The 12,254-nt window shown below is 51.4% G+C and overlaps 1 protein-coding gene across 2 annotated transcripts in view; it reads left to right on the top strand.

Moving 5' to 3' along the window:
• The window catches only part of LOC135907564 (uncharacterized), a 166,265-nt gene extending 154,240 nt beyond the window's left edge, over positions 1–12,025 (top strand). For both annotated transcript variants that reach the window (XM_065439241.2, XM_065439242.2), the window contains exon 9: positions 11,803–12,025. In XM_065439241.2, the coding sequence (XP_065295313.1) occupies positions 11,803–12,010 (208 nt within the window). In that variant the 3' untranslated portion in view covers positions 12,011–12,025. The remainder of the gene's footprint in view (positions 1–11,802) is intronic.
• The last annotated feature ends 229 nt before the right edge of the window (positions 12,026–12,254 follow it).

Genomic DNA, 12,254 nt, shown 5'->3' on the forward strand with positions numbered 1-12,254 from the left:
CATGCCCGTGCCCCCGCGGCACTAACCACGCGAAATGGTGTCAGAAGTGGGATGGATCACGCCTTAGCCATCACCACGATAGGAAGGCACGAAGATGCCCCTCGAGACCGGCATGTCACCGAAACTGTACGGCGTCAACTTCCAACCACCAGCACCGTTCGACTTCACGAACCTGCCAACGTAGGCGACATGGCTCAGCCGCTACGAAGACGACGCAGTGGTTTCAGGACTGACACAAGCGTCAGAAGACATGCAGCTATACTCGCTACTGCAGTGCATCGGCCCGGAGGCCCACCCGCTTCTCGAGACCTTCTCGCTCGACGCTCAGTCGCTCGCTTCAGACCAAGCCGTTGCCACTCGCTTCATGGAGCACTTCGTGCACCCGACAAACGAGTTTTACGAGTCGTCACGATTCCACAGACGTGTTCAGCTACTCGACGAAAGCGTCGACACGTACTAGGCAGAATTGCGCAGGATGGTTTAGTGCTGTAGGTATCCGTTAGCTGCTGTCGAGGAAAGGGGCGTATGCGACCGGTTCATCGTCGGCCTCAGCGACTGCCGTCTCTCGGACCAGCTGTGCCGAAACGCGAAGTTGACACTCAAGGACGCTTGGACACAGGCCCGTGAATCCGAAGACGCCGACATAGAAAAGGTGTTGCCCCAGAAACGCACCGAGCACTCCCGCGAGCTGAACCTCCACGCCACAAAAGCTAACAAGTTCCCCTCTCGTCACCGATCCTGAGCTAAGCCTCATTCGCCGCAGCCGCAAGCAGAGCGCTCACGCGAGCCATCCACATGTCACTTCTTCGGCCGCGCGACTCATCTACGTTCAGACTGCACAGCCCGACACTCCGCCTGCAACTTCTGCAAAAAGAAAGGCCACTTTGCCGAACTATGCCGCTCGCGAAAGTTCAAGCATAGCAAGCTCAGCTCAGTTCGCCTGCACGCCGTCTCGGCGCCCGCCGCGGCAAAGTTCGTCGACGTCACCATTGACGACTGCACATCGCAACTCCGGAGCCGGAGTATCTGCCATTCCCAGATACTTTCCTACGTTGCCTGCCAAACTCGACCAAGTCGACACTCCGATCACTGGCCCGTGAGGACAGCCACTGCGCGAGCTGGGCGCGTATCAGGCACGACTTCGGTGGCAAGGAAACACAAGCTGCCAGCGCCTTTACGTGATCCAGTCTCTCACTCTACCCCTTCTGGGACTGCCAGCGTTTGAAGCCCTCCAAGTAGTTCGATTTCTCGATCAAGTCAAGACTTCAAAAGCGACGCTGCACGCCGAGCTCTTCAATGGATTGGGCACTCTCAAGGACGAAGACAGTACCTGGTTTAAACCTGATGAAGCCTTTCTCGATAAGCGTCCCTCGCAGGATCCCCATCCCGCTGCTCGAGATCGGCCGCCGCCAGCTGTACAAATTGGGAAACGCAGGCGTGATCCGCAGGGTCGACAAGTCAACACCATGGTGCCCGGGCCTCGTCATCGTCCGGAAGGGCGATGGTTCCGAGCGGCTCTGCGTCGACTTGACTCAAATAAACAAGGTCGTCCTCCGGGAACGACACATTCTACCAACTCTCGAGCAAGTCCTTTGCCTCCTCGACGATGTAAGATTTTTTTTTTCAAGCTGGACGTGACCGCAAGCTTCCACCAGGTGAAGGTCTCTAAAGATTCCCAAGAGTTTACAACGTTCACACCCTATATTGCCGATACTTATTTTGCCGGCTCCCCTTCGGCATCACCTCCGCGCCAGTGTACTACCAAAAACAGATGGCAAGAATCCTAGAGGGCCAAGAAGAAGTCGCCAATATGATAGATGATACTCTCATTTTTGGACGCACCCGCCAGGAACATGACACCAGACTAAGCCAGGTGCTATCTCGCCTTGCAAAAGCAGGTATCACATTTAACCAGGACAAGTGTCCAACGGACGCTGCCGGCGTTAGAAGACTGCTCGGAATAATGCATCATCTTGCCAGATTCTTGCCACACATCTCGGACGTCACAGCGCCCACGAGAGCCTTACTGAACAAGTCTGCAAGTTGGGTGGCGCAGCACGAACAAAAGGCAGCATTCGATAAAATCAAGGAACTCAAGACATCAGGCAGGTGCACGGCGAAGTACCACCAGTCGTACCACACTACGGTGTCTGCAGACGCAAGCTTATTCAGACTCGGCGCAATTTTGCTACAGAAGCAGCCCCATGGAGAGCGCCGCCCCGTCGCCTTCACATCTAGGTCAATGACCGAGACCGAGCAGCGTTACAGCCAGACCGAAAATGAAGCTTTGGAAACGACGTCGGCTATCCTAAGGTTCGACGACTTCATCCATGGCATAACCTTCGACGTCGAGAGTGACATCTGCCACTCGTTTCACTCCTGGGCAAGATGGAACTGGACATGTTTCAACCTCGTATTCAGAGACTACGGCTGAAGACCATGCGATACCAGTTCCGTATGCTGCACGTGCTAAGAAAGCTGCTGGCCATGACCGATACTTCCTCGCGCATCACTCACAAGCAACCCACTCCCCTATACACTATCAATCTTTCTGCAGCACAGATAGTCGGCTGCACGTCGGAAGTCTTGCCACTGAGCCCTAAAGACGTGCGACAGGCGTAAGAGTCTCACCGCCATCATTATCATCATCATCAGCCTGGTTACGCCCACTGCAGGGCAAAGGCCTCTCCCATACTTCTCCAACTACCCCGGTCATGTAGTAATTGTGGCCATGTTGTCTCTGCAAACTTCTTAATCTCATCCGCCCACCTAACTTTCTGCCACCCCCTGCTACGCTTTCCTTCTCTTGAAATCTTGTCCGTAACCCTTAATGACCATCGGTTATCCTCCCTCCTCATTACATGTCCTGCCCATGCCCATTTCTTTTTCTTGATTTGAACTAAGATGTCATTAACTCGCGTTTGTTCCCTCACCCAATCTGCTCTTTTCTTATCCCTTAACGTGACACCCACCATTCTTCTTTCCATAGCTCGTTGCGTCGTCCTCAATTTAAGTAGAACCCTTTTCGTAAGCCTCCAGGTTTCTGCCCCGTACGTGAGTGCTGGTAAGACACAGCTGTTATACACTTTTCTCTTGAGGGATAATGGCAACCTGCTGTTCATGATCTGAGAATGCCTGCCAAACACACCCCAGCCCATTCTTATTCTTCTTATTATTTCAGTCTGATGATCTGGATCCGCAGTCACTACCTGTCCTAAGTGGACGTATTCCCGTACCACTTTCAGTGCATCACTACCTGTCCTAAAGTGCTGTTCTCTTCCGAGGCTGTAAAACATTACTTTAGATTTCTGCAGATTAATTTTTACACCCACCCTTCTGCTTTGCCTCTCCAGGTCAGTGAGCATGCATTGCACTTGGTCCGCTGAGTTACTAAGCAAGGCAATATCATCAGCGAATCGCAAGTTACCAAGGCATTCTCCATTAACTTTTATCCCCAATTCTTCCCAATCCGGGTCGCTGAATACCTCCTGTAAACACGCTGTGAATAGCATAGGAGAGATCGTAACTCCCTGCCTGACGCCTTTCTTTATTGGGATTTTGTTGCTTTCTTTATGGAGGACTATGGTGGCTGTGGAGCTGCTATAGATATCTTTCAGTATCTTTATATATGGCTCATCTGCACCCTGATTCCGTAATGCCTCCATGACTGCTGAGGTTTCGACAGAATCAAACGCTTTCTCGTAATCAATGAAAACTATATATAGGGGTTGGTTATGTTCTGCACATTTTTCTATCACCTGATTGATGGTGTGAATATGGTCTATTGTTGAGTAACCTTTACAGAATCTTGCCTGGTCCTTCCGTTGACGGAAGTCTAAGGTGTTCCTGATTCTATTTGCAAAAACTTTAGTAAATACTTTGTAGGCAATGGACAGTAAGCTGATCGGTCTATAATTTTCAAGTCCTTGACGTCCCCTTTCTTATGGATTAGGATTATGCTAGCGTTCTTCCTAGATTCCGGCACATTCGAGGTCATGAGGCATTGCGTATACACGGTAACCACTTTTTCTAGAACAATCTCCCCACCATCCTTCAAGAGATCTGCTGTCACCTGATCCTCCCCAGCAGCCTTCCCCCGTTGCATAGCTCCCAAGGCTCTCTTTACTTCTTCCGTCGTTACTTGTGGGATTTAAAATTCCTCTAGGCTATAATCTCTTCCATTATCGTTGTGGGTGCCACTGGTAGTTCCCCCTTTGCCGGCATGGTTGGCCACAAAAGTCCATGATACCACTGTACCTCTCAAAGTACGCCTCTGTGGCAGGCTAGCTCTCCGTCTGCGATGGTGTTCTGCTGAAAGGTGCCCGGATAGTCACCCCATCGTCCCTTCGGCCGGCGGTCTTGGCGCTGTTGCACGAAGGTCATCAATAGGACCAAAGCTCTATCTCGGGAACCAGTTTGGTGGCCCTGTACGTCGGCAGACGTCGCCTCTCTTGTCACCAACTGCGAACAGTGCGCTTCCACCCGCGTGAACATTGCAGAGCCCGTGCTCTCCGCGGCCCTACCTGGACGTACCTGGCAATTCCTCGGAATGGAGTTGTTCCACCTCAATGGCCACACGTTCATCCTGGTGGTGGACTATTACTCAAGGTTTCCTGAGGTGGGTGACCCTGAGGTGCGCGACAGCTCAGGCAGTCATCAATGATGTCAAAACCATCTTTGGCCGCTATGGAATCTCGCAAGAAGTCAGGTCGGACAACGGGCCAACGTTCTCGTCACAAGAGTTCGCGGCGTTTGCAGCGTCGTACGATTTTAACCATGTGACCAGCAGTCCACACTACGCTCAATCGAACGAAGAGGCGGAGAGGATGGTGCGTACAATCAAGGACCTGTTTCGCAAGTCAAATAATCATCATCCGCCTCTGCTCAGCTATCGAGATACCCCAAGAGCCGACGGCTTTAGTCCTCCCCAGCTGTTGATGGAACGTCAACTCATAACCAGAGTCCCAAAGCAAACTCACAGCTACGTCCCAACTGGCCGCTAACGAAAGATGTCATCGCCAAGGATGGGGCTTACAAGCAGAAGCAGGCCGACAACTACAATAGACATTGTGATGACGTAACGCCAAGTGCATGCCATGCCACTTCGTCACCACGGGCACTGATATCAGCAGCGGATAAGTAACCGCTACCTATAAAAAGCGTGTGCAAAGTAATAAACGCTGATTCCTTGTTCTGCACCGGCCACTGTCGTTTTCTGGAGTACGGCTTCTCGGTTGCCGCATGCTACTACAGGCATCATGGAGCTCGAGACCTACTTCCACTCCAAACAGGTCAGCGTGTCTGGGTGCGACCTGATAAAGTGCACGGTGCGGTCCTCAGTCAAAGACCAAGAAGCTACGTGGTTGAAACGGAGTGAGGTGGCACCCTACAGCGCAACCGGCGTCACCTAGCGCCTTTTGCGCCTACGGCCTCAGGAAAGGAACCACCACCAGCGCAGCAGTTTCCCAGTCGGGAATGTCAGCCTGCCAACGTCGCAGAATCAACGGTCCCCCTCCGACAGACTGTGCAACAGTCCTCTGCAGTCAGGACCACAGTGACGGTGTGAAGCGAGCACGTAGCGGCTGGCCTATTGTTCTGCCTCGCCGTTTGAATTTGTGAAACTTTTGACGTGTTTGGCTTCCTGAGTACCTCCCGTCTAAGATTGAAGGCTTCAAGGGGCGAGATGCAGAGGTTGCCACAGTTCGGTCCCGTTTGTTAGGCTACCACCAGAGTGTGGCGCCGCCTGTGACTTGTGTGTGCGTATGTTCGGGCCCAATAAAGAGTGGTTACTCTTTTCGTCTGAGCAAGCTGCGTATACGTGTCAGTCCGTCTTTGCGTGCCCATGCACCCACGGCACTAACCACGCGACAGGTTAGGCATTAACAAAATGCAGAAATGAGAAGTGGAAGGGACGTAAAATACAAAAATCATGCATGCATACTGCAGGAACAATAATTTACGTGCGGAAAGCATGTTCAGTGTGCGAGAGATAGGGAAGATTCTCTATGTAACGAAATACCCTCTTACAGAGTGTGAGAAGTCGTTGTCCGCACTAAATTGCAATAAATAAGATGTGATTCGAATAGTGCAAAATATAAATGAACTTTAATGTCGACAGGAAGAAAAGCGCCATAAAGTGACATCATTCGTCATGCAGATAAAAGCATTTTGTTAACCTTATTATTGTAAGTGTTCCAGATAATGTTAGAGCAAAACGTGACCCAGAGTACCTTGTGTTCGTCAGCTACTTCTATTTCGTGTCCAGCATGCATGATAGCGTTGTTTGAATTGGGAAGTTTGGTTTTCGCACGGAAGATAGATTTAGTTTTTCTGCGTTTTAATTTGTAACCCATTAGAAATACCAAGCGAGATGCCGGTTAAGTGAATTACATTTTACTGTCAAGGTATGTGCGTTCGGTCCAGAAAGTTGAATAGTAACGTCATCCCCATGTATAATGAGATGTGTTGTATCGGTATTGCCAACATCATTAATGAAGGCAACAAATAGGAAAGGTCTTGATTCGGTGCCATGTGGGACCCTATTCTGCTTTCCAAAAGGTTTAAATATTGTTGCGCCCACAAAAGGCGTTACTTTGAAGCCGGGTAGAGTTAGCAGCGATGGCCTGGATCAGCGGAGCGCCTGGCGAGATTCAGCCAGCCAGCCACACGTCGTCTTCCTCGTTCACCACCCTCCGGTGCCCCCGCATACTGTTTGTTGAGGCGTGAACCCACTATGCTCCTAAGAGCGTCACATTCGTGAATCCACTACACACCTAAGAGCGTAACATTTCCCTCCGCGCAGACGAAGCCCGCCGGGCAAGTCTAACAGGCTATCGAGAAATAAAGGGCTTTAAACGGGCGACATGCGAAAGTTCAGTCTTGGCTGACCGTCGGCCATTTGATGTGAGACGTGCTATGCGGTAGGTTAATTCGCTGATGCGCTCCGTAATAACATAGGGGCCAACATAGTGGGCCAGCAGTTTTTCACATAGTCCACGTTTCCTGGTTGGTTTCCAGAGCAACACTAAATCACCAGGGTCATATATCACGTGTCGGCGTCGGCGGTCGTAGCGTGCCTTCGAGCGGTCTTGTGAAAGAAGAGTGCGTAAAGAAGCAAGTCGTCGGGCTTCTTCAGCAAGACAGACTGTCTCTGATATACAAAGATTATCGTGGCTGGAGAACGGGAAGATAGTGTCTAGTGTATAACGAGGCGGACGAGCGTAAAGAAGAAAGAAGGGACTGTAACCCGTAACTTCATGCTTTGAGGTGTTAAATGCGTACGTAATGAAAGGTAGCACGCTGTCCCAGTTCTTATGATCTGACTCGACATACATGGACAGCATGTTAGTGAGAGTTCTGTTCGTGCGTTCCGTAAGGCCATTTGTTTGGGGATGATACGGGGTGGAATGTCGAAACCTTGAAGCACATAGACGAAGCATCTCTTCGACCACGTCTGCAGTGAACTGCCGCCCACGATCGCTGATGATGACTCTGGGAGGTCCATGTCGGAGAATGACAAAACGCAGCAGAAAAATACACACTTCGGTTGCAGTAGCCGATGGTATTGCAGCTGTCTCACAGTAGCGTGTCAAGTGATCGGCACACACGATAATCCAGCGGTTCCCATCGGATGAACGCGGGAAAGGACCGAGGAGGTCGATGCCAACTTGCTCAAAGGGAGTGCTGGGGGGTGGCACTGGATGGAGTTGACCAGGAGGAGCACTCGTCGGACGCTTATAACGTTGACACTCGTTGCAGCTGGACACATACTGGGCGGTCGTCTGGCGCATTTTGGGCCAGTAGAACCTTTCTTGAAGGCGGTAGAGAGTTCGCGCAGAACCCAAATGTCCAGATGTTGGATCGTCATGCATAGCGCGCAAGACGGAGACACGGAGACTCTCCGGGACCACCAGAAGATACCGTGGGCCTGTAGTAGAATAGTTCTTTTTGTAAAGAACCCCATCACGAACACAGAAACGAGTTGATGGTGCTGATTGCCTTGCAGTAATGAACAGTGGTTCTAAAGTTCTGTCTTTTTGTTGCTCGACCTTGAAGGTATTTATATCAGGAAATCCCGGCTCCAGTGATGCAATATAGCAGTCGAAGTTGTCCGCGTCGCAGTCCGTCGTTGGAAGCGGCATGCGCGAGAGGCAGTCAGCGTCGGCGTGTCGGCGGCCGCTTTTATAAGAAACGGTAAAGTTATATTCCTGTAAACGGAGTGTCCAACGCGCAAGCCGGCCCGACGGATCACGGAGATTAACCAGCCAGCAGAGAGAATGATGGTCTGTCACCACAGTGAAGGGGCGCCCGTACAGGTACGACCGGAAGCGCTGTACTGCGAAAATAACTGCAAGACATTCTTGCTCTGTAACGGTGTAGTTACGCTCGGACTTACTTAAAGAACGACTCGCATAGGCGACGACGTGTTCTTTGGTGTCGACGCGTTGGATAAGGACAGCGCCGATGCCAATACCGCTAGCGTCCGTATGAACTTCTGTGGGAGCCGCATGGTCGAAGTGTCGGAGAATGGGGTGAGACGTCAGACGAGACTTCAGCTCACGAAAACTAGCTTCACATTCAGGAGTCCATTCAAAGGGAACGCCCTTCTGGAGGAGGCATGTCAGCGGATACGCGATGTTGGCAAATCCACGAATAAACCGGCGGAAGTACGAGCAAAGCCCTAGGAAACTGCGTAGCTCTTTTACATGGCGAGGTTGCTTGAAGGCTTCCACCGTAGCAGTCTTCGCTGGATCAGGTCGTATACCGTCCTTATCCACTAGGTGTCCCAGAACGAGTGTTTGGCGCTCTCCAAAATGGCACTTCTTCGAGTTGAGGACCAAACCCGCTTTGTCCAAGCAGTCTAGCACAAGATCGAGACGTGCGTTGTGCTCACTGAACGTGCGCCCGAAAATCACTACGTCATCTAGATAGCACATGCATACTTCCCACTTCAAACCACGCAGGATGTTGTCCATGAAGCGCTCGAAAGTTGCAGGCGCATTACAGAGCCCGAACGGCATCACATTAAATTCAAAAAGTCCATCTGGTGTTACAAATGCCGTTTTCTCCTTGTCTGCCTCGTGCATCGGAATCTGCCAGTACCCCGACCTCAAGTCAACAGACGAAAAGTAAGACGCTGATGAGAGGCAGTCGATAGCATCATCAATACGCGGAAGAGGATATACGTCCTTTTTAGTGATGGTGTTGAGGCGGCGGTAGTCAACACAAAATCGCCATGAACCATCTTTCTTTCTAACCAGGATCACTGGCGCTGCCCACGGACTACACGATTGTTGGATTACATTCTTATTTAGCATTTCGTGGACTTGGTCATTGATCACCTTGCGTTCCGATGGTGAGACTCTGTATGGTTTCTGTCGCAGTGGTTGGGCAGATCCCGTATCTATGCGATGGTGTATACGAGAAGGAGGAAACAATGGTGGCCCCTCTTGCTGGGAGAAGTCAAACAGTCGGGCATGCTTTAGCAGAATATTCGCCACTTCGTGACGCTGCTTAGTGCTGAGCGACTTGTTTACCATAGTCAGAAATGAGGAATGCGCCGCAGGGCAGACATTAGCGAAATGGCGCTCATCCGCAGAATCAAGGGCCTCTGTAAGAATGGCGAGCGATAGCACGTGATCTTCATGGTAGGCGGCAAGTTTCAGACCCTGTGGTAGTATTGCAGGTTCACTGGAACAGTTTACGGCCCATAAGTTGGTGCGTCCCTGAACAACTGACAGCGTGCAATACGGTATCAGTACATTCCTCTTGATGCAACTCAGGTGAACGGGCTCCACGGTAGCGTCAAACGTTCCGTCGGTGGTTCGCTCTTGTTACGCTCTTAGGTGTGTAGTGGATTCACGAATGTGACGCTCTTAGGAGCATAGTGGGTTCACGCCTCAACAAACAGTATGCGGGGGCACCGGAGGGTGGTGAACGAGGAAGACGACGTGTGGCTGGCTGGCTGAATCTCGCCAGGCGCTCCGCTGATCCAGGCCATCGCTGCTAACTCTACCCGGCTTCAAAGTAACGCCTTTTGTGGGCGCAACAGAGTGGTGGAGGTATCTCTGTCGACAGCGAAGATTGCCCAGCGACCTCACCTCCAACGGCCGCGCTGGCTAGTTTTCCGGAGGTGGCGACGGGTATCGACGCCGCGGAGAGGGCGATCGGCTTACACGAGGAGCGGGTGGTGGTGTCAAGCTGCGATCGGATGCTGGAGAGCGGTTCCGCAGCGGCTCCGGGTGCTGGTGAGGCAAGCGTCCTAAGTATGTCTGCGAGGGCGAGTATGTTTCGCCCAGAGGAGCGCGGTACCGCCTAGACATCGTCGATCGGTCGAACCTCGGTGGTTGGCGGCGATTGCAGTACCTGGCAATGTGACCCAAGTCGCCACAGCTATAACACACAGGCAAACGACGATCGATGAACTGCCCTTCGAAGCGCTCAGCCGTGGGGGGTCGTGTAGCAGAGCGAAGCGGCTGAGCCTGCTGCACAGGAGGAACGGTCGGTCTGCGTGCAAACCTGCTGGAGCGAGGGTGTTCTGCAGGTCGGTGTTCGGTCGTAAATGTGTCCTCACGTGGCCATGGAGCACCTCTGCGGTTGACGTCTGTGACACATACCGCCGGTTGCCAGGAAGCGCAGGGTGCGGCAGGCGCCATGTGTTGCGGGTAATAACCGTCAGGTTGTCGTATGACGTCGCGCGCAAGTTCCTGGTGCCGCAGCAGTTCCTCACGCACGATCTGCCGTATAGTAGACGAAAGATCGGCAGACGGGCTCTCATCGACGCTGGCAATGGTGGTCACATTCGCCAGGCGTCCAAACTTTGGCACAATGCGACGTGTTTTCAACGTCTCAAACGTACGGCAATGACGCACGACATCTGAGACGGAATCAACGTGTTCCCGACTTATGAGGAAATTGTATACATCTTCTGCAATTCCTTTGAGGAGATGTCCGACTCGGTCTTCCTCGGACATCTGCGGATTTATGATTTTGCACAGCTTGAGGATTTCCTCGATGTATATAGTGCATGTTTCTCCAGGAGCTTGAGCTCTTTGAGCAAGTGTTCTCTCGGCGCGTTTCTGTTTGGCGTGGGTGTCACCAAAACACTTCTTTATTTCCTCGACAAAGTGCTCCCATGTTGTTAGGGAGTCTTCGTGGTTTTCATACCACATCAGCGCCGTCTCACTCAGAAAGAGCGCGACATATTCAAGCTGAGTGACAGAATCCCAACGGTTGTAGCGGCTCACCCTTGCGTAGTGCATCAGCCACTCGTCGACGTCCTCGCCCACTTTTCCCGCGAACGAGCGTGGCTCCATGTAGTGCCGCAAAGGTCCAACTGGCGTTGACCTTTGAGAAGGTGAAACTAGAGCTGGCATTTGTCCATCACCGTCCTGAGCCATAGGGAAGGTCGTTGGCAAGAGACCGGCAAGACGACGGCTCCGGCGAAGTTCTGGATGTTGCGACTCCGTGGTACGTCCTGTCGTACCCCGCACCTCCACCACTCTGTTGCGCCCACAAAAGGCGTTACTTTGAAGCCGGGTAGAGTTAGCAGCGATGGCCTGGATCAGCGGAGCGCCTGGCGAGATTCAGCCAGCCAGCCACACGTCGTCTTCCTCGTTCACCACCCTCCGGTGCCCCCGCATACTGTTTGTTGAGGCGTGAAACCACTATGCTCCTAAGAGCGTCACATTCGTGAATCCACTACACACCTAAGAGCGTAACAATATGATTGGCGAGAAAGTCTCCTGCGGTGTAAACCGAAAATGGCTTCATTTTTTCATCATTTTCTCTTTTTGCTTTCAGGAAATTGGAAACCTCAGTGACTGCCTGTATCCAAAGAAGTGTGATAAGAGGAAAAACCTGTTCTTCAACTTATGCTTTCGGGGCTAAGGATATTATCTCAGCCTACCTTAGAGAGTTGAACTGTGACTCAAGTACGAACGCTGTCAGTGCTACGACGGCAACCAGTATTTGGGTTATGTTTTGGTTGTTCCTTGTTAACTTCAAGTAAAAACTGTTTACTGAAGTGTATTTTTCCACTTTACTCAATATAATATCAAAATAAATTGACACAATGTAATACACCATACTTGACAAGCATCGGTGGTATGAATGAATGAATGAATGAATGAATGAATGAATGAATGAATGAATGAATGAATGAATGAGTTTATTTCTCCTGTTTACAACAGAAAGGAAACAGAAGCTAAAGGCCATGTGGCCTGACAAAGGCTTCTGCTCCCACAATTCGGCAC

This window comes from Dermacentor albipictus, chromosome 1 (assembly GCF_038994185.2).
Source record: "Dermacentor albipictus isolate Rhodes 1998 colony chromosome 1, USDA_Dalb.pri_finalv2, whole genome shotgun sequence".
Taxonomy (NCBI): Eukaryota; Metazoa; Arthropoda; class Arachnida; order Ixodida; family Ixodidae; genus Dermacentor; species Dermacentor albipictus.